At 38.7% G+C, this 23,375-nt stretch overlaps 1 protein-coding gene across 2 annotated transcripts in view; it reads right to left on the bottom strand.

Annotated features, from left to right (window-relative positions):
- Positions 1 to 22,254, bottom strand: part of DRAM1 (DNA damage regulated autophagy modulator 1) — a 44,268-nt gene extending 22,014 nt beyond the window's left edge. For both annotated transcript variants that reach the window (XR_014024018.1, XM_081309498.1), the window contains exons 1-2: positions 21,524 to 22,254; positions 6,730 to 6,797 (exon numbers count right to left, since the gene is read on the bottom strand). Coding sequence is in view for 1 of the 2 variants with exons in the window: in XM_081309498.1 (XP_081165624.1) it covers positions 6,730 to 6,797; positions 21,524 to 21,654 (199 nt within the window). In the remaining variant the exon portion in view is untranslated. The remainder of the gene's footprint in view (positions 1 to 6,729; positions 6,798 to 21,523) is intronic.
- Positions 22,255 to 23,375: the final 1,121 nt, after the last annotated feature.

The raw sequence follows: 23,375 nt of genomic DNA, 5'->3' as shown, positions 1-23,375 counted from the left end.
TTATGAAGATATCCAATATACAGAACAAAGAGAAAATATTAAAAGCTACAAGAGAAAGGAGACAGATTACATTCAGGGATAAACCAATAAGGTTAACAACGGATTTTTCATCACAGACACTGAAAGCAAGAAGGTCATGGAACAATGTATTTCAAACACTGAAAGACAATGGATGCCAACCAAGAATTCTGTATCCAGCAAAATTAAGCTTCAGGTATGACAACGAAATAAAAATCTTTCATGATAAACAAAAGCTAAAAGAATTTGCAGCCAGAAAACCAGCATTGCAAAGCATTTTGAGCAAAACACTACACGAGGAAGAAATGAAAAACAATAACCAAAACCATCAGTGGGAAGTGCCTCAGTAAAGACAGAGGGCGAGGGGAAAGATAATCATGGAGAAACAAACTAAATTTTTTAAAAAAAGGATAAATAATCAAACATGGATGGAAGTACAAACCATATATCAATAGTAACTCTGAATGTTAATGGCTTAAACTCTCCAATAAAGCAACATAGGCTGGTATCATGGATTAAAAAAACAAATCCACCAATATGCTGCCTCCAGGAGACACATCTGATTGGAAAAGACATACAGGCTGAAGGTGAAAGGATGGGAAAAAATATACCACGCACACGGTCCTCGTAAGCAAGCAGGGGTGGCCATCCTCATATCGAATAAAATTGACTTCAAGACTAAGTTAATCAAAAGGGATAAAGAAGGTCATTATATACTGTTAAAAGGAACCATTCACCAACAAGACATAACAATTATCAATATTTATGCACCAAATAATGGTGCTGCGACATTCATAAAACAAATTCTCCTCAAGTTCAAGAATCAAATAGACCACAACACAATAATTATGGGTGACTTCAACACACCTCTCTCACCATTGGACAGATCCTCCAAACAAAAGTTGAATAAAGAAACTATAGAACTCAACATCACAATCAATAACCTAGACTTAACTGACATATATAGAATATATCAACCATCATCAAATGGATATACTTTTTTCTCAGCAGCACATGGATCCTTCTCAAAAATAGACCATATATTATGCCATAGGGCAACCCTCAGTAAGTATAAAGGGGTGGAGATAATACCATGCATTTTATCTGATCATAATGGAATGAAACTGGAAATCAATGATAAAAGAAGGAAGGAAAAATCCTACATCACATGGAAAATGAACAATATGTTACTGAATGATCAATGGGTTACAGAAGACATAAAGGAGGAAATCAAAAAATTCTTAGAAATAAATGAAAATACAGACACAACATATTGGAATCTATGGGACACAATGAAAGCAGTTTTAAGAGGAAAATTCATCGCCTGGTGGTCATTCCTCAAAAAAAGAAAAAACCAACAAATAAATAAGCTCACACTTCATCTCAAAGCCCTAGAAAAGGAAGAGCAAAACAACAGCAAATGTAGCAGAAGGCAAGAAATAATTAAAATCAGAGCGGAAATCAATGAAATTGAAACAAAAGAAACTATTGAAAAAATTAACAAAACTAAAAGTTGGTTCTTCGAAAAAATAAATAAGATCGACAGACCTTTAGCCATGCTAACGAAGAGAAGAAGAGAGAGAACTCAAATTACTAACATACGGGATGAAAAAGGCAATATCACAACAGATGCTACAGAAATACAGAAGACAATTACAAATTATTTTGAAAACCTATATTCCAATAAAATAGAAGATAGTGAAGACATCAATAAATTCCTTAAGTCATATGATTTGCCCAGACTGAGTCAGGAGGATACACACAATTTGAACAGACCAATATCAATGAATGAAATTGAAGAAGCCATCAAAAGACTACCAACCAAGAAAAGCCCAGGACCGGATGGGTATACAGCGGAGTTTTACAAAACCTTTAAAGAAGAATTAATACCAATACTTTTCAAGTTATTTCAGGAAATAGAAAAAGAGGGAACTCTTCCAAATTCATTCTATGAGGCCAACATCACCCTGATTCCGAAACCAGACAAAGACACCTCAAAGAAAGAAAACTACAGACCAATATCTCTAATGAACCTAGATGCAAAAATCCTCAATAAAATTCTGGTGAATCGAATACAAAAACACATCAAAAAAATTGTGCACCATGATCAAGTAGGATTCATCCCTGGGATTCAAGGCTGGTTCAATATACGGAAATCAATAAATGTTATTCACCACATCAATAGACTTAAAGATAAGAACCATATGATCATCTCGATAGATGCAGAGAAAGCATTCGACAAAGTACAGCATCTCTTTATGTTCAAGACATTAGAAAAACTAGGGATAACAGGAACTTACCTTGACATTGTAAAAGCTATCTATGCTAAGCCTCAGGCTAGCATCATTCTGAATGGACAAAAATTAAAGGCATTCCCTCTAAAATCCGGAACAAGACAGGGATGCCCTCTATCACCATTTCTATTCAATATAGTTCTCGAAACACTGGCCAGAGCAATTAGACAGACAAAAGAAATTAAAGGCATAAAAATTGGAAAAGAAGAACTTAAATTATCACTATTTGCAGACGACATGATTCTATACCTAGAAGACCCAAAAGGGTCTACAAAGAAACTACTAGAACTAATAAATGAATTTAGCAAAGTGGCAGGATATAAAATCAACACGCATAAATCAAAGGCATTTCTGTATATCAGCGACAAAACTTCTGAAACGGAAATGAGGAAAAACACTCCATTCACAATATCCTCTAAAAAATAAAATACTTGGGAATCAACCTAGCAAAAGACGTGAAAGATTTATACAATGAAAACTACAGAACCCTAAAGAGAGAAATAGAAGAAGATCTTAGAAGATGGAAAAATATACCCTGTTCATGGATAGGCAGAACTAACATTATCAAAATGGCGATATTACCAAAAGTTCTCTATAGGTTTCACGCAATGCCAATCAAAATCCCAACGGCATTTCTTGTAGAAATAGATAAAGCAATCATGAAATTCATATGGAAAAATAAAAGACCCAGAATAGCAAAAGCAATTCTAAGCAGGAAGTGTGAATCAGGCGGTATAGCGATACCAGATTTCAAACTATATTACAGAGCAATAGTGACAAAAACAGCATGGTACTGGTACCAAAACAGGCAGGTGGACCAATGGTATAGAATAGAGGACACAGAGACTAATCCACAAAGTTACAACTATCTTATATTTGATAAAGGGGCTAAAAGCATGCAATGGAGGAAAGATAGCATCTTCAACAAATGGTGTTGGGAAAACTGGAAATCCATATGCAACAAAATGAAACTGAATCCCCTCCTCTCGCCATGCACAAAAGTTAACTCAAAATAGATCAAGGAGCTTGATATCAAATCAGAGACTCTGCGTCTGATAGAAGAAAAAGTTGGCTCCGATCTACATATTGTGGGGTCGGGCTCCAAATTCCTTAATAGGACACCCATAGCACAAGAGTTAATAACAAGAATCAACAAGTGGGACTTACTTAAACTAAAAAGTTTTTTCTCAGCAAGAGAAACAATAAGAGAGGTAAATAGGGAGCCTACATCATGGGAACAAATTTTTACTCCTCACACTTCAGATAGAGCCCTAATATCCAGAGTATACAAAGAACTCAAAAAATTAAACAATAAGATAACAAATAACCCAATCAACAAATGGGCCAAGGACCTGAACAGACACTTCTCAGAGGAGGACATACAATCAATCAACAAGTACATGAAAAAATGCTCACCATCTCTAGCAATCAGAGAAATGCAAATCAAAACCACCCTAAGATACCATCTCACTCCAGTAAGATTGGCAGCCACTATGAAGTCAAACAACAACAAGTGCTGGCGAGGATGTGGAGAAAAGGGTACACTTGTACATTGCTGGTGGGACTGCAAATTGGTGCGGCCAGTTTGGAAAGCAGTTTGGAGATTCCTGGGAAAGCTGGGAATGGAACCACCATTTGACCCTGCTATTGCCCTTCTCGGACTATTCCCTGAAGATCTTAAAAGAGCATGCTACAGGGATACTGCCACATCGATGTTCATAGCAGCACAATTCACAATAGCTAGACTGTGGAACCAACCCAGATGCCCTTCAATAGATGAATGGATAAAAAAAAATGTGGCATCTATACACAATGGAGTACTATGCAGCAATAAAAAATGACAAAATCATAGAATTTGCAGGGAAATGGATGGCACTAGAACAGATTATGCTTAGTGAAGCTAGCCAATCCCTAAAAAACAAATACCAAATGTCTTCTTTGATATAATGAGAGCAACTATGAACAGAGCAGGGAGGAAGAGTAGGAAGAAAAGATTAACATTAAACAGAGACATGAGATGGGAGGGAAAGGGAGAGAAAAGGGAAATTGCATGGAAATGAAGGGAGACCCTCATTGCTATACAAAATTACATATAAGTGGTTGTGAGGGGAATGGGAAAATAAACAAGGAGAGAAATGAATTACAGTAGATGGGGTAGAGAGAGAAGATGGGAGGGGAGGGGAGGGGGAATAGTAGGGGATAGGAAAGGTAGCAGAATACAACAATTACTAATAGGGCATTATGTAAAATTGTGGATGTGTAACCGACGTGATTCTGCAATCTGCATTTGGGGTAAAATTGGGGGTTCATAACCCACTTCAATCTAATGTATGTAATATGATATGTCAAGAGCTTTGTAATGTTGTGAACAACCAATAAAAAAAAAGAAATAAATAAAAAAATAAAATAAAATACCAAACATCCACATGATAGATATCAGTCATGTGTTAAAAGGATAAGGTAACTGGATACAGTGGTGCATGCCTGTAATCCTAGAGGCTCTGAGGCTAAGACAGGAGGATCATGAGTTCAAAGCCAGCTTTAGCAAAAGAAAAAAGAATAAAACTAAGCAACTCAGTGAGGCCTTGTCTCTAAATAAAATATAAAATAGGGCTGGGGATGTGGCTCAGTGGTCGAGTGCTCCTGAGTTCAATCCCTGGTATCTGCACCCCATCCCCCAAAAAAGGATAAGGTAGATTTGCCGTGTATTGACATAATGATGATTATAATATTTTGCTATACTTTAAAAAGCAGGCTAAAAATTAATAATTTATCATAATTTATTTTTATTGATTGTAATTATACATAATAGTGGGATTCATTCTGACATCTTCATACAAGCACATAGCATGATTTAGTCAATCTCATTCACCAGTAACTCCCCTTTCTCTCCCCCAACACTCTTCCTATACTCTACCATTTTTAAAAATTTGTGTATTATAATTATACATAAAGGTAAAAATCATTGTATATATTCATGTCAGCTTCTGCATGGCCTAGATGCAAAAGCCATATTTATCACTTGCTGTTTCAAAATAATTTCAGTCTTCTAAGTCTGGACTCTTGGCAAGGGATGGTGTAAGAGGGACTGAGATTGAGATTGACAGGCCCCTCATTTCCACTTCCCCTTGCTTACTTCCAATTCCTTGGGAGAAGATACCAAATGGGTGACAAGACAAAACATACTTTCTACCAAGTGGCATGAACAAATTCCAAAGATACCCAGTTACCAATCAGAGTTTCCAGTACCTCTGTCCCTTCTCACCTGCACCAATGGAGAGGGACAGAAAGTGCTGGTTAACCATAGTTCCTTGGCAACCTGATTGTTCCACAGGGTAGAGGATTATGAAAGGATTAAGAGAAAAATCTCTACATCTTACATCTACATACTCAGATCCCCCTATAGTACACTGAGTTTTACATCAAAAAGTAGTTGTGATATTACATTAATTGACTCACAACAGGATTGTATCCCATCAATTGCATCTCAGGTGGTTTTGAGGAACTGAAAAGAAAAATCATACTTGTGTGGAGACAAACTATTCCTTGTTTCACTTTTCTCATTTCTTTAACAGGTCAGTGGTTCTCAAACTTTAGTGAGTATCCAAGTCCCCTACAGTGTTTTTTAGAGGGGAGGGCTGGGGGTACTGAGGATGAAACCCAAGACCTCATGCATGGCTGGCAAGCGCTTTACCACTGAGCTACACCTCCAGCCCTGAGTGCTCATTAACATCACATATTCTTGGGCCCATTCTAAAAGGTTCTGAATGAGTGCATCTGTAGTACAGCCAGGGAGCAGCACTCTAACCAGCACCCAGATGGTTTTCATGTAAGTTGCCTTTCACATGAGCACACTTGGAGAAACAGTCTTTCTGCATTGGCTTACAGAAGTATCTTGGCTATACATCACAGTTTTTAAAAACTAAATTGCATTTCAAAGCCACCTCAGAAGTTTGGGGTTTAAAACCACCCACAGCAAACCCTGTGTCAAACTGCTAAATAAAGTGAAGAATAATTCTATAACAAGGTTATAATCTTGGATTTCTACATGTTTTAATTTCTCAATGTAGGGCAACATTCTAGTTGCAAAGGTTTTACTTTTAAAAAAATACACAAATTGGGGAGGGAAAGGGAAGATATTGGGGAATGAGACTGGTCAAATTGTTATGTGCATTTATGATTATAGCATAATGAATCCCACTGCAATGTAATGCACCAGAAATACAAAACTTGTAACATTTTTTTAAACATTTATTTTTTAGTTGTAGGTGGACACAATATCTTTATTTTATTTTTATGTGGTGCTGAGGAGAAAACCCAGTGCCTCATGTATGCTAGGCAAACGCTCTACCTCTGAACCACAACCCCAGCCCAAGATTGTAAATTTTTAACTTATTCATAATAATTGTATACTTACCAAGAAATGCAGAGAAGTTTATCATGAATCCAAAAATACCACTCTCTGGAGGTGTTGTTCCTGTATCACTAGGAAAGAAATATGCAAATTATCAAAAAGAAGCTTGGTTCAGCCCTCTGGGTATGTAATAGGCAAATTTTGTATTGTGTTTCCAAGAAAAAAAAAATCAAGAACCAATAAATGGGATGGATTCCAACTAAAAAGATTCTTCTTAGTAAACAACCAATAACATGAAGAGAGCGACTACAGAATTGGGAGAAAATCTGTACCACCTGCACATCAAATAAAGCACTCATCTCTGGGATATATAAAGAACTCAAAAAACTTAACACCAAAAAAAAAAATCCACAAATAACTCAATCAATAGATGAACTGAACACTTCACAGAAAAGATATATAATCAATCAACAAATATATGAAAAAATGTACATCTCTAGCAATTAGAGAAATGCAAATCACAACAATTCTAAGGTTTCATCTCACTCCAGACAGAATGGCAATTATCAAAATTCAAGCAACAATAAGTGTTGGCTAGGATGTGGGGAGAAAAGTACACACATACATTGCTGGTGGAAATGCAAATTGGTGCAACCACTCTGGAAAACAGCATGGAGATTCCTTAGAAAACTTCAAATGGAACCACCATTTGACCCAGCTATTCTACTCCTCAGTTTATACCCAAAGGACTTAAAATCAGCATTCTACAGTGATACAGCCACATCAATGTTTATAACAGCTCAATTCACAATAGCTGAACTATGGAAGCTAAATGCCCTTCAACAGATGAATGGATAAAGAAAATGTGGCATATATACACAACGAAATATTACTCAGCCTTAAAGAATGAAATTATGGCATTGGCAAATAAATGGATGGAATTGGAGAATATCATGCTAAGTGAATTAAGCTAATCCCAAAAAACCAAAAGCCAAGTGTTTTCTCTGATATGTGCATGCTGATGCATAATGGGGAGTGAGGAGGATAAGGAAGAATGGAAAAACTTTGGATTAGGTGGAGGGGAGTGAGAAGAGGGGAGAGGTGTAAGACTAGGAAGGACAGTGGAATGAGATAAACATTATTACCCTTTGTACATGTATGATTGCATGAGCGGTGTGACTTTGTACTATGTACAGCCAGAGGAATGAGAAGTTGTGCTCCATTTGTGTAGAATGATTTGAAATGCATTCTGCTGTCATGTAAAACTAATCAGAACAAATTTAAAAATTTTATATTGTGTTTCTTTTGGATGTTCAACAACATTGAATTCTGAGGGTATGGACTGATTTTGTTCTAATGTATTTTCATTTGAGCACTGAAAAACCTAAAATTTATTTTTTCATCATTGAGATATTACATTTTTTCCATAGCATAAAAGCTAGGGGAAATGCTTAAAGTGAGTGGTGTTGCAGTTTCTCAAATGATGGAAACTCATACACTTGATATGCATTCATTCTTTGTAAAGAATTGAATTTTATATTGAAAATAAAAACTGAATATTCTACTATTGAGATATTATATACAAAAACACTTTGATCTTTTAATGACTGAGTTTATGCACAAATTTTATGCTTCTGAAGACATAGTGATGAAAAGTTTGGCAATATTAGTGATCACAACTAGTGCTTTATTGAAACAATGGGGTATATTAAGAATATATTGTGGGGCTGGGGATGTGGCTCAAGCGGTAGCGCAATCGCCTGGAATGTGTGCGGCCCGGGTTCGATCCTCAGCACCACATGCAAACAAAGATGTTGTGTCTGCCGAAAACTAAATAAATAAATAAATAAATCTCTCTCTCTCTCTCTCTCTCTCTCTCTCTCTCTCTCTCTCTCTCTCTCTCTAAAAAAAAGAAAAGAAAGAAAGAAAGAAAAAGAATATATTGTGGTAAGTTATTTGAACAAAAAAGTCTCTATAAAATATTTTTCAGGTATAGTCTTTTGATTAATTAGATAACTTGGGAAATAGCATTTGACATGTTCTATTTTCTATTCCTTATTGCCAAATTTTAAATTTTTACATTTTTAGGTTCCTCATAAGGAACTTTTCCAATGGAAAGTTGAAGATAAAAGAGCTCTCAATTTGAAACAACTTGTACCCATTTTGAGTGTTTCCACATATAAAAATAGCTCCAAAATTTATGTGTTGAAAAACCAATCACATTGAAAAGACACACTTCAAAGTAGCTGAAGAATTCCAAGAGAAGCTTGTGTGTGCAGAACACTTAACATTCAAAGAGGAGCATAAAGAGGTCAATAGCCACCGCCCTTACATCAAATACTTTTATTCATAATTATTTCAATCTCATTGCCACCTGTCCCTGTAAGAACCTGACATTCCCACTTTTCCTCATTTTTCACAATACAGGAAGTTTGAAGGAGAAAGTTCCACATGGGTGAGATGCCCTTCTGAGCATGGTACCAAGCGGGCACCCAGGAAGCGAGATGCAATGCAGGGCTGTGACCCTGGGCCGCACTTTTGCTAGATGATTAACTCTGGGAAGTCAAGCTTTTCTCTCTTGGCCTCAAGGCACATAAAAGCAGCAGCTATCAGGTTGAGTCATCTTGGAGTTCTTGTTACACATTTGTCACACCTCAGAGAGTCAGTCACGTGCCAGGGACAGAAGAGAGACAGCAATGTGCTGGGAAGAAGACTCTGTGTTTGTGAAGGAAGAGAAATGGAAGAATGATGGGATACTTAGGAAGACAGGTAGGTGAGTGAGGCCCTGAGTCTATCCCCAGCACCGAAAATAAAGGAAGGAATTAATAAATCCATGTAGGACACAAAGCACATTGTAAATAGCCTTTCTATATATATTGTTTGAATGAATATTGGTACTGGAAAAACTGACCTAATGTATACCACTTACTGAACAATAAGTGTGTATCAGACACTGTTACGTGCTTATCATACATGATATCATTTTATATTCATAACCCTGATAGGGATCCTATAACAACTACATTTTACTAATAAAATGGGTATTAAAGGTTATGTTACTTGTTCAAGGTCACCGAGCTACTTAAAGGAATCCCAATTCAAATGTCTAACTCCTGACTCCCCAGCCTCTATTCCTGACTCCTTTGCCTCCAACGGCAGCGAAGCAACAAAGCCATTAGAGTGAGTGGTGGCACAGAACAAACACTGATGTGCTGGTGAATGTTTATCAGCTAGCTCTGAAGGGTGTCTGATTTGTTAGCATTTCCAATTGCATGGTGAAAATATACCCAACATGTCAAAATGTGGGTTCCCAAAATGCAGGTCACTGAACATATAGAAATAGATGCACACCATTGTCTCCCTGGAGTAAATATCAGCTGATTCCAGCACAACTTGGGAATGAACCATTGTAGTAATGAAAAGGGATCATTATGTCTTTGCTGTATAGCAGGAAGACATAAACCAGGCAAGAATTTACACCTTCTCAAGTACCATAATGTAATTGTAAGTCCTCTTTTACAAACATTAGCATGGTAAATCTGATTTTTTTTCAGCATCACTAAGTCCATAATATCCACTATCAATGCATGAGTACCAATGGGCTCACATTCTTATACCTTTGCACCCAACATAGGCAATGTCAATATAACAAGAACTGGGGGAAATACTCATGCACTGAATTCATAAACAGCTGTATGGTTAAACAGCCATCTTTTCAAAATTTTTGACTTGGCTGTGCAAATCCCTATAAAATGAATTCATTTGTCAACAAATCATGTTAGATACCATCATTATTCATCAACAAAATATTGTTAGGCAAATGTGAATCACAAATTCCCAAATCTATCAGGTAAGAATGGTGAAAGTTTGGGGTTTATTTCCACTAAGTAACAAAACGGTCCCTAATTACATTAGCTGAAATTTTGCTCCAGAATATTTCATTGAAACTTTCCAAGCAACAAATGAAATATGGACACTTTTAAGAACTTTTTTTTTTTTTTTGGTGGGGGGGTTGCTCGGATATAAACCCAGGGATACTTAACCACTGAGCCACATCCCTAGCCTTCATTTTTTTTTTTTTTTAATTTTTGAGTTAAGTTGCTCAGGCTGGCTTTGAACTTGGGATCCTTCTGCTTCAGCCTCCTGAGCAGCTGGAACGACAGGAGTGCACCACCTCGCCTAAGTATCTAAGAACACTTAAAAACAGTATTAGTTGTCCATTGCCATTAATAAAAATGGTAGGGCTCTTAACTCTTACTGAAAAATGTTCTTATAAGTTGGTTTCTGATCTTATATATTACATAATTAGTAAACACTGGGTCACATATTCTGCTAATGTTGGAATCCAAATAAGCATAACACCAAGCAGGTAACCAAGAGATCCTATGGATTGCCTCATTTTTACTTTTTAAAGCTCAAGCTAATGATGCCATCATGTGAAGGCAGAACTGTAGTACAGTCAGCCCATCGTATCTGCAGGTTCTGTTATCTGTGGATTTGACCAACCCAAAATATTTTTAATTGCATTTGTACTAGACATGTACAAACTTTTTTCCTTGTTGTTATTTCCTGAAAGCTACAGCATAACAACTACTTACACAGCATATACAATGTTCCAGGGGTAATGAGTAAACCAGAGATGATTTAAAGTGTACTAGAGGATTGTGCATGTTATGTGTAAATAACCCATCATTTTATACAAGGGACTTGAGCGTCCACAGATTACGGTATTCTCCAAATTTGGTATCCAGAGTGAGTCCTGGACCCAATCCCCGATAGATACCAAGGAACTACTGTATTGGATTGCTTAGCTGTACCTGGGTGCTTGATTTAGGAAATTGGAGAAAAAGTGAAAGGCGAAACCAGTTGCTTCCCAACCTGGCAGAAGTAGTCACTCCACCCAGCTCCCACACACTGTTCTGTATCTCGTGGTTGCAGCAGTGTGGTTGGCCCTGCCCCAGTCCCACCAACCACCTGGCTGGCTGCCTTTTTAAGGAGGAGCTTCTGAAACGGAACCAGGGATGAGGAGAGCAATTATTCCTTTGCCTGTACTTTTTAGAAGCTGTTGAGGCTGGTATGTGTACACAGTTGTTTCAGGATACGTTGTGCCTGGGAAATCAATTTATGTCTACATTTCTTGTATTTACATTTCCACAAGGTAAGCCAACTGTGGAAAATTACAAGTAATTCATGTAAGATCCTTCTCCAAATTAATTTATGATGTCAAAGCAGTGACATTATTACTTAATGCTCAAAGGAGTGAGCACAATAGAACAAAGAAAAATACCTGATAGTATAGAACTTTCCCAAGCTTGGACAACTGCTAGAGTGTTTGGTTTGGTTTGGTTAGGTACTAGGTATTTAACCCAGGGGTGCTTTATTGCTGAGCCGCATCCCTAACAGTTTTTATTTTTTATTTTGAGACAGGGTCTTGCTAGGTTGCTTAGGGCCTTGCTAAATTGCTGAGGCTGGCCTTGAACTTTTGATCCCCCTACCTCAGCCTCCCGAGTTATTAGGATTACAGATGTGTGCCACCTCACCCAGGCACAACTGCTATTCTTTTAATCATTAGATACATGTGATTCTATTACTGAAAAATCTGGAGAAATTGAAATGTAGGCTTATTGGAAGGATTTAGATACTGACAAATTGCCACATTCTTTGTATCTTCAGACTGAAGTTTACTAGAATGTTCTAAAATTCCTAGGTCCACTGCTTGAAAGATTGAGCAAGATTTATAACCTAAAAAATTAAATGCATCAGTAATTAAATGCAATCACTAAAACATCATTAATTTCTTTATCTTCTCAATATTTAAATATACTAAAGGAATGAGTATGGTAATAAAAAGTCATATTACATTTTATGAGACATGGCTGATTACTAGTGATAAATTTATGACAGCTTTAGTTGGTAATGACTATTTTAGGATGGGAGATACCCTGCAGCTATATCAACTATTTTTAAACTCAGAAAGAATTTCCTACTCACAAACAACTTGCTCTTTTCTTGAACAATGGAGTTTGGCTTCTCTCCTTGTTTTCACTCATACAATAAAACTTAAAAAAAAAAAATCATCCAGCTTCTCTTACATGTCGGGAACTGTGCTAGGTGACATGGATATCAAGATGAAAACAAAGTTTTCTACCTTCAGAAAGCTTGGTACTTAACAAAAAAAAAAAAAAAATTCACAGGTTCATTGATTCAACATGTAATCACAGATTGTCTTCTGTATGACAGGTAATTTTGTAGATATGGTGAATGAATACAGAGGTAAATGAAACGGAAAAACTCTTCCTTGGTGTAATTTATATTATTGTGGGGAGAACACCAGCGATAAAAACCAATAATCTAGCCCAGGCACAGTGGTGCTTGCCCCAGTTCCAGCTATTTTGAAAGCTAAGGCAGGAAGATTGTTTGAGCTAGGGAGTTTGAGGCTAGCCTGGGCAACACAGAGACCCCCATTTCAAACAAGCAAACCCTATGATGTAGGGGTGTTGAGTGCTGTGAAGAGGGAAGAATAGATATTAGAACAGAGACTGATAAGGGATCTACCTTTTGAGACAGGGTAATTCCCAAAAATGACCTTCATGGAGACCTGAATGAAGCGTGTGAGCATTAGAATATTGGAGCCAAGAAATTTGCTGACCACAGGCAACAACCAAGCATACAGGCCTTGAGGTGGCAATGTGTTAAGGAAACTGCAAGGAAGTGGGTGTGGCTGGAAGGGAGTGAGCGAGGAGGAAGGTTGTATCTGAGGGCCTGTAGAGGAAAGGTCACAGTAAGGAGTCCAGATGCTCTTCTGAGCATGATGGGAAGCTGTTAGGGGGCATGAAAGCATCGAAGTGACGTAAAGTTGATTGACATTTTTAAAGGATATTGTGAAAAGAATATAGATTGGCAAACTGGGCCAGGAAGACCGTTAAGAAACTAGTTTCAGTAGTTTGTCAAGAGATGACAGTGGCTTAGACTAGTGTGGCTAATAAAGACAGAAGGAGAAAGTGGTCAGGTTTTAGAAGCCTTTTGAAAGGAATCTCTAGAAACTAATCCTCCCTTGGACTATACAGGTTCCAGAGTACCAAATGAAAAAATAGAAACAGACCTTTTTTCAGCACTTACACTCTGCCAGGCACATCTCTTAGCTAATCTTCACAACATCATAAAATACTTAGCATTGCCACCTTAAAGATTAAGAAATCAGTGTTAGAAAAATAACTTGCCCAAGGTCACAAAGATAGTGGATGGAAGCCAGGATGTGCATGGACAAGTAATGTCAGTGGACACAACTTAGGAACTCTTTTCTGCTGAACTATATATATTATACTTCTTTAAGCATATTGTATTTCTGTGTGTGTTTACAGTATTGTGTATCTACAATTAGGTTCACAGCAGCTTGTTACTGCTGGAGCCATTATTAAGGGGTCCTTGGCTTACAGTAACTCTTTAGTGCATGCTCTTGATGGACTGAGATGCAATTATTCAGTTATTGTGAAGTGAAGAGGACTTTAATGGATCTCTCTCTCTCTCTCTCTCTCTCTCTCTCTCAGTTGAGATGAAGTGCCTCTGTTTGAAAGTTGTCAGTCCTGGATTAGTCATGAATATGAATAACATTTTAAAATTCTCAAAGTTTAATTGAATTCAGTGGGAAGGAGAATTTGATGCACTCAAATGAGCGGAAAATTTAAATCCAACAGAAGTTATACGTTCATGATTGGCTCAGAGGCAACACTACTACTTCCACCACAATTAATTTTCAGGCTGAAAAAACTGGTGATCCTCAATTTTCTTTCTTTTTATTTTTAAATTTATTACTGGAGATTGAACCCAGGGCCTCTTGCATGCTAAGCATATGCTGTACCACTGAGCTATGCCCTTGGCCCCTAATTTTCTTGTTTTCATTATAATTAACTAATTCGGGTAATGATTTTTTTAAATTTACCATAAGGCTATGATTTAAAGAAAAAAAAATTGCAGACACTAGAGCACATCAACAAAGTCCAGAATTAAAGTCACATTACTTCTTATGGGCTATGATTAAGAATCTGATTAGATACCAAAGTAAAACTTAATACAAATGCTTAATTATTTAGGCCAAAGGACCTCTATAGAAGTTTCTGTTCTCCAAGGCATTCCAGTTTGAGACTTAGTTTTACATAAGGCATGACAAATATTAACGAAAGACATACAAAATGATAAAAAGAGGAACTCTACAATTCCCCACATATTCTGAACCAATAAAACAAATCTAAATTATTTTATTATTTTTCTTTAAACAACTACCAAGATTGGAATCAAAGATAAATACAAGGCACAACAGTTTTGCTCTGGTTGTTATTTAGATATGGGGGATGTTTTTTATCTTCTGTTTTTTCTTTTTTGAAAAAAATCAATTATAAATTGTGATTTCCAAGGATGATACTTTTCTAACTAAAAGTTTCAAATGACATGTCCACATTTTTGTCCTTATGACCGTATGGTGTAGATATACTATGAAGTAATAGTCACAATAAAGATTAAAGATGTCATTAACACATGTCAGAATAGTGATTTTAGGCACAGTGACCTCACTATCTGAATATTTATTCTCCACTGTGACAGTTACAGAGGAAAGCAACAATCACCACTCCCAGAAATTCGGTGTAATCTCAGTCATCAAAAAAGTTGTTTTTAAGCGGAAGTCATCAAAAATTATATGGATACTAATACAGCACAAATGTTTTAACTTAAAGCATGTAAATGTACATTCATTTTTTTCACCAGTTGATGCGGTCCAAGGCCATTACAAGAGCACAGGTATATAAATTAGTATTTTGTTAACGATCACATAATGTACAATCACAATTATGCACTAATTCTAATAATTAATAACCAAATCCTCTGTAACCAAATCCCTTAGGCTATCTGGTATCAACTTAGCAATTTCCTGCTGGTAGACCACTCTGCTGACTTCTTTGCCCTGTGTCTCTTTCATCCTCAATGTTCTGTGACCCTTACTCTTAAAGTTTGCTACTTGTACTTGCAGAAGAAGGGAGACAAGTACTAATAAAAAGCAAAGCTGTCAAAAAAAAGCTGTCTTCCTGGTATATAAACCACCTCTCTTCTTGGAATCATCTCATTTCCAGATTTGTTTTCTTTAAAGTGGAGGGAAGTATTAAAGATACTCTTGCAGCAACTTAAATGAAGGATTTGTTTGTTTTAATCAATTTTTCTGAATCTTTGCTTTTGTCAGATCCACTACTAAATAGACCAACTATAATTTGAAGACAACTTGTTTCTTTTGAGTCTTCCCTAATTATTATTCCACTGAACTTTTTCATAAATTACAATTCTCTTTCTGCATTGAGGGATCAATAGTTGCTGTGGATTAAATCACACAGTTACAATCAAAGTGATAATACTAATAGAAAATACTTATAGAGAATTTATTATGTTAATGAGTTTTAAGTTCATACATGAATTTGTTATTAGGTGCTGTTATTAATCTATGGAGAAGTCAAGTAATTTCTCCTGTTGGAGAAGTTAAGTCACTTGTCTTACTTTCTGCGGCTGGAGCACCAGCTGGAGCTATATTCTAACCAATTTGTCTTCTTCAAAGCTCTTGCTCCTAACCTCTACATTATGTTCCCTCTGGGAGTGAATATCAATTTTGTAAATATTCAATGATACAAAAAGACTGCAAAATGAGATTGAAAATCTCATAAAACATGAAAAATTTCAGAAGTCAGCAAAGTGATGTGGGAGGAGGACTGGAATCACAACCAAATCAACAGAATCATCTGACAATTGAAGAGGAGGAAACTGACCAGATTAATAAAGCAGGCCTATGTTGATCAACATTCAACCAATATTCACTATGTAGCTACCATACGTCAGAAACTACATATGTCAACACAGGAGATCCAAGAGTAAACTCCAAATTTCTACCCTCTTGAACCATATTTTTCATGACAAACAATATGCAATATCCTTAAGAATTATATTAAGGATGGCTATTGAAAAAAGTTGAAGTCTTCAAATATTTTTGCAAAAAATGAACAACTTCTTATCCCCCCTTCAAAAGCCAAATGACAAAAAAGGACTTTATATCATGCAGTCCTTAAACAATAATGAAAAATTTGTTCATCATTCCCTTAAAAAAACAGTGTCTGAATTATTTCTTAATTATTAGAATTAGTGCATAATTGTAATGATACATTATGTGATCGTTAACAAAGTACTAATTTATAAAGTTGCTTTCCTCATTTCTAGTTTCTGTTTTGAAGTCAAAGGCCTGACCTCTTTTCCTTCATCTACCTTGTAATTTTGGTCCTCCTTTAAAATGGCTTAATTTTAAGTGGCCCAGTTTTCTTCTATCAATTACTGAGCAAAGATTGTGGTCAAGAGGAAGAACAACACCAACAGACCACAATCATCCAGCAAAGCCATACTTGCAGAAGAAGGGAGACAAGTACTAATAAAAAGCAAAGCTAGGATCTAGAAGTGGCAAAACTTTAAGAATAAAGGGTCACAGAAAGAGAAACGGGGCAAAGAAGATAACAGAGTGGTCTACCAGCAGGAAATTGGTGAGTTGATACTAGATAGCCCAAGGGATTTGTTTACAGAGGATTTGGTTATTAAAAATTAAGCATTGGGCTGGGGATGTGGCTCAAGCGGTAGCGCGCTCGCCTGGCATGCGTGCGGCCCGGGTTCGATCCTCAGCACCACATACAAAGATGTTGTGTCCGCCGAGAACTAATAAATATTAAAAAATTCTCTCTCTCTCTCTCTCTCTCTCTCTCTCTCTCTCTCTCTCTCTCAAAAAAATAAATAAATAAAAATTAAGCATGATTGTGCTTCAGAATGTGGGTGTGGCCTTGTAAAAATCTAAACTAATCTTTTAAGGTTGACTTTTATTTGCCCTTGATTTTGACATCCTAGCATTAGTAATTTCATAATGCACACAGAAATATCACTTTTTGCTATTCTAATTTGTTAAATTTAGTGGGTATTTGAATCCCGTGTTTTTAATTTTCTGATAGGAAACCCATCCATTTGACTGAAAAATGAATATATACCCAAAGAGATGGTGGGAAAAGCCTTATAATCACCTTACAATATCTTACTGATCTTTTCTACCTTCCATCACACACAAGTAAACCACTTTTATTAGTCTCTTTATTTTTTAATTTTTGGTACTAGGGATTAAACCCAGGGCCTGGTACATGATAAGCATGCACTCTACTGCTGAGCTACAACCCCAATCCTTATCAGTCTCTTTATACAAGCTAACACACACACACACACACACACACACACCACATATTATTTTTCTTCCCCTTTTTCCTGACTAATGGTAGAATATTTTGTTCTGCATCTGACTTCTTTCCATTTAACGATTATATCTTGGAGATTTTTTTTCATATCAGCACATAAATTTAAAGTGAATCTACTAAATAGCAAGAGATTTCACTTGAGGTATTGTAATTTTTGGATAATCTGTATTTATTTAGTCAGTTCTCTATTATGGACATTTGCATGGCTTCCAGTCTGTCATTATTAAAAGCAGTGTTGGACTGAGTGTGTAGCCCAGTGGCAGAGCACTTGCCTAGTATGCATGAGGCCCTAGGTTCAATCCCCAGCCCTGTAAAAATAAATTAAAAAATAAATAAATGTAATCAGTGTTGTGAACAACCTTGTAGAAATGCCATTCTTCAGATGCGCAGGTATCCCTGCAGGATAAATTTCCAAAAGAGGGGCTGTTGCATCAAAGGATGTGTATGTGTATATCATCTCCATAGATTTTTGCTAAAGTCCCTCTACAGAGATTAAAATCAATTTACATTCCCAAAAGCAATATAAGAGATAGTCTGTTTTCCCAAAGTCTCACCAGTAGTGTTATCAGACATTTGCATTTTCTGCCAGTCCAGTTGGTGAAAAAAGGCTTCAATGAGTTTCAATTTGAATTTTTTGTTTCTTTTCATGAAATTGAACATCTTTCTGTGTCAAAAAGTCATTTGCCGATTTATCCAATGTACTGAAGAATAACAATGTTATTTGGAGAAAAATACCTGATAAGGAAGCTGACTTTGAATGTCATTCTGGAAAGAGATCTTCTTGTGCTTTTTTAAAAAATATTATTTTCAGTTGTCAATGGATCTTTATTATTTATATGTGAGGCTGAGAATCAAACTCCGTGCCTCACACATGCTGGGCAAGCGCTCTATCACTGAGTTACATCCCCAGTCCCTCTTCTTGTGGTTTTTACTCTTATTTAAACATCAGAGCATGGGTTTGGCTGAACAATTTTAGCATGGGAAAGGGGACTCCCCCTGAGAATCTCTAATCTCTGACCAACCACCAAACTGAATGGCTTTATTGAGCTTCCCAGGGATCTGCACTGACCAAGGATGAGTAGAGAGCTCAAGAAATGTAACTTCACACATACTGAGGATCTTTTCAAGGATCTTACATCCTAGTGAGGAAAGGCAGATAATAAACACAATAAATAAGTTAAAGCACATAATTTCTTAGCAGGTGATAGGGGCTACGGTGAAAAATAAGACCATATGGGGGATCAGGAATGTAGGGTGCAATTTTAAACAGGGTGATCAGAACAGATCTCACTAAGATGATAATATGTGAACAAAGGAGGAGGTAAAGGATAATGCCTGGCACTATCTGGAGTAAGAACATTCTGGCAGTCAGCCAGTGCAAAGCATGGTTGGATGGAAGTATAAGGAGTGGGGGTAGAGGAAAGGAGGAGGAAGAAGCCATAAGATCAGTGATAACAGATAAGGAAGGTTGGGAGAGAGCTGAGGGGGTCGTGGGGTTTAGGGAGAAGAGATAAGGTAAAAAAAAATTCTGGGTTGGTGAATAAATATGTTACACCATGGTTTCTTGATGTCTGGTTCCTATCTGCATTTTGTCCTTGTTTCAATTAAGTTTTCCAGAAGGGGCAGGGCAAGCCAATGCTCCAGCTGCTCACATAAGCAGACAGCAAACAACCCAAACTCCCCAGACAGACATGGGCACAGTTGGTACACTTTGTTGTTGGCTGATGGCTCCTGGCAGTAAGGGGACCATCTCTTGCCTTTTTCTCCTAAAATTCTGCTTTTCCTGTAGGCCTTTTTCCTTGTTAAATTTTAAACCCCTTAATTGGAATGAGCATCTCACAAATATTTCACTTTGTCACCTTATTTCCTCATTTCTGATTGTCCCCGAGTTTACCTTGAGGTGATGTTAGTCATAACTACACATGGCCAGGCCCATGTGCATATCATATTATTCATATTCAGACTCAGGACAAACACAGATATTTTAACAGCTCTTCATTTTTTTGCAAGTTGAAGGGAATCTATTCTGTCTCAGAAATGAGAGAAGGGAGATGGTAACACTTGGGACTGAGAGGTGCCATGAAAAATCCAGCCCAGGTTTCTTCCAGGGCACAAGACTAGCTTGGGGAGGGGGGGGTCTCCTAAATCTTTAGAACATTTCTTCTTGCAAGGCAATACCATGACCAACCCTAGAGATTTACTGCTGTGCACCATTCTACCTGTCTGTATATTCCTTGTATCTTTCTTTAGACCCTAGTCCTCTCTTGTCTCACCTGTCTCCCCCTTCCTCTCCATAAAAACAAAAACAAAACAAAAAATCAACCAAACAAAAAAACACATATAATATTGTTTACCAGACAGAAACGATACAAAGAAGGAGAGGCCCTCTCTATCCTAAAGTAATAATAAGATCTTGGCTGTCCTCAAATTTGTTTTCCCTTCACTAATCAACACAGATCCAGTGGGGTCACACCACTTAAATAAGGATGAATCATATTAATGGTTAAGGAATGCCTACTCTTTCGGGTACAGAGCTCCAAGCCATATAAAGAGGACCAAGCGGGGCTGGGGATGTGGCTCAAGCGGTAGCGCGCTCGCCTGGCATGCGTGCGGCCCCGGGTTCAATCCTCAGCACCACATACAAACAAAGATGTTGTGTCCGCCGAAAACTAAATAAATAAATAATTCTCTCTCTCTCTCTCTCTCTCTCTCTCTCTCTCTCTCTCTCTCTCAAAATAAATAAATAAATAAATAGATAAAAAAGAGGACCAAGCCACTGTCCCTGTGTCCCTGGCACTGATCCTCAGGAAAGGTGGAAGCCAAAATACAGGAAAAATAAAATGGCAAAATAATGCAAGCGATGTTAAGAGTTGACAATTTGCGGGCTTTAACTTCGGTCGTCCGGTGTCCAGAGGAGTCTTAAAACAGAGTTAGGCTTAAATTCCCAAGGGAACTTGAACCAGACTCCCAGGGATCTGGAGTCAGCATCTTGTGGCTGTGGGCAGGGCACGGATCTGGATGTGAATTGTTTCTTCTATCATTTATTAGCACGGATTGACATCAGTGTCATACTGATGTTTCATTATCTATTTAAACCTCCAGTTTTTAGGGGGAGGGGCATGGAAAAGGAGGCTAGATATCCATTTCGAGAGATGTCCGCAAGCAGAAGAGAAATACGTGTGCGCACACCTGCATCTACCTTTTAAAATAAAGGACATCAGTCAAGACCTATCTTTCTTTCAGTCTCACCAGAGAAGCCTTTTATCACAATTCCGTTCCATACCCCGACTAAAAGTTCTATGGTCTGTTCGGTTCTGAACCCCCATCCTGATGCCACTGTGTTCAGTGCTCAGGGTACAGACAGACCGTTCAGCGCAGCACCCCTGCCTCCCTAGGCATTGCCGGAGTTGCCACCTTCTGGTTCACATCGACCTCAAGATGCCCCCAGCTGGGTGTGGACTGGCCATCTTCCCTCCCCACCAGCAGCGCTGCCCTGGGGACCCTCTGTCTGCTCCCTGACCGCTGTCGTCCACCCTGCTCCTCACCTGATGTAGGGGAGAAAGGGGTTGACGTGCCCGGAGAGCACAGCGACCACGTAGGAGATGATGAAGGCAGCGGACGACCAGGTCACCAGGAGGAAGGGGACAAAGGCCATCCCCTTCAGAAAGCACAGCATCGCGGCGCGGCCGCCGAGGGGGTGCAGCGCTCAGCGGGGCGGGACGCCGGGTTGCTCTGGGCTGCGTGGAGGCGGCGGCCGCGCACTTGCCAATCAGCTAGACGGCGGCCACTTCTCGGAATGCGACTCGTGGCGGGACCCGAGGCTCCGGGAAGGCCTGGGCAAGCCGGGGAGGGAGAGAAGCGCGAAGAGCCAAGAGAGGTGGCAGGCTGCAAGGCGGCCGGGCCGGGGTGGGTGGGGCGCGGGTGGCCCGGGCTTGTTGCGAAACGCGTGAAGTCACAAAGCGGCTGCTGGGCCCAGGCGATTAGGAGACAGGCGGCCACCTTCCCCCGACGCCTTTCCAGGGTCGATCAGGCTCCTTTCACTTTTGATTCGGACGCTGCAGGGTGGGTGTGAGCGCGGGACGCTGGCTGGGACGCCCGCCCTGGTGGTCCCACCCCCAGCCGCCCGCCCGGGCTCTTGCGCAACTCTGGAGAAATGGATTAATCCCTCCCCGCCCCTCCTTGCCTCGGGGTTTCCGGGACTCTGGACTTCGCACCGGTACCCCGAGGGCTTCCCCTCCGAGGTTCCGCCGCGGTTTTGTCCCGGGGAAAAGTGTGGCCATGGCTTGGTGACGCCCACCCCAACCGGTCGCGCTGCTACTACTGCTGCTGCTGCTATAGGGATCTGGTCAGAGATGTTTGGTGACGTTCCCCAGGCCACCCGGCGCGGGTGTGACACCCACGTGGATGGTGTGCACCTGAAAACCAAGGTCACGTATAGGGTGGGTAGCAGTGGCAAGGAGCATGGGATCCTACCCTGGCTCAGCCTGGCGGCCTGGTGTGTCGTCTACAGGTCCACATCTCACCAGAGCGAGTTAGAGTATTTGTTTCCCTCGATTTTTTTCCTTTCTCCTCTCATGAATCTGGATTAGTCCAGATTTGGAGCCTTAACCCAAGATGAATAATGTTGACCTGATACTCTTCAGACTCTGCAAAACGTATTCATACTCTGGAGGCACTTGTTAGCATGCTGATTTTAAGGGTTTCTGAGCCCCATGTAAGTGGCAGAAGTCATTGGCTCAGAGGTAACCAAATGTGGGCTCATTTCAACCACATAAACATTTCTTGGGTGCCATGCTGTGCTAGGGAATAGACTAAGAAGACCAAATAGCACTATGGGGATAGGAGACAGATCTATCCACTAACATGAAATTATATAGAATAGGATAAAAAAAATAAAATAGAGATATGCATAGAACTGGGGACCAGAGAACAGCATTCAGATGAAGGATATGATGGTAGTTCCTGGAGATAACATCAGAGAAATAGCAACCTACAGAGAGACGTCATTCCATGCCAAAGAAATAACAGGAGAAAATAGACTAAAAGTTCTTGTTCTGTGGGACTAAGGAAGCACCTAAATATGTGTAAGCAGGAAATGGGCAAAAGAGGCCAGCTCACAGAAACTTGGCTTTTTGGTTTTGTTTTGTTTTGTTTTTTGAGGGAGATAGCAAGGAAATTATAGGAACATGAATGCATTAGTATTTCAGAAGATCAGGTGACAATGGAGTTGAGAGACCCACCACACTGAATAAAGCAGAATCTTTAAATTAAGTCTTTTTAAAAATTGCAAAAACTGTCATCCATGATGTTCTGTGTACATCTCTGCCCAGGTCTCTGTTCTGAAAACAATTCTATTCTCTCATCATCTTCTCTATTCAACCCTCCCTTTTCTTCTTT

Source organism: Spermophilus citellus, assembly GCF_964194105.1.
Source record: "Spermophilus citellus genome assembly, chromosome: 10".
In the NCBI taxonomy this organism is placed as follows: Eukaryota; Metazoa; Chordata; class Mammalia; order Rodentia; family Sciuridae; genus Spermophilus; species Spermophilus citellus.
Note: the sequence above shows the minus strand (reverse complement) of the source record. Positions and strands in the feature narration are given on the sequence as shown.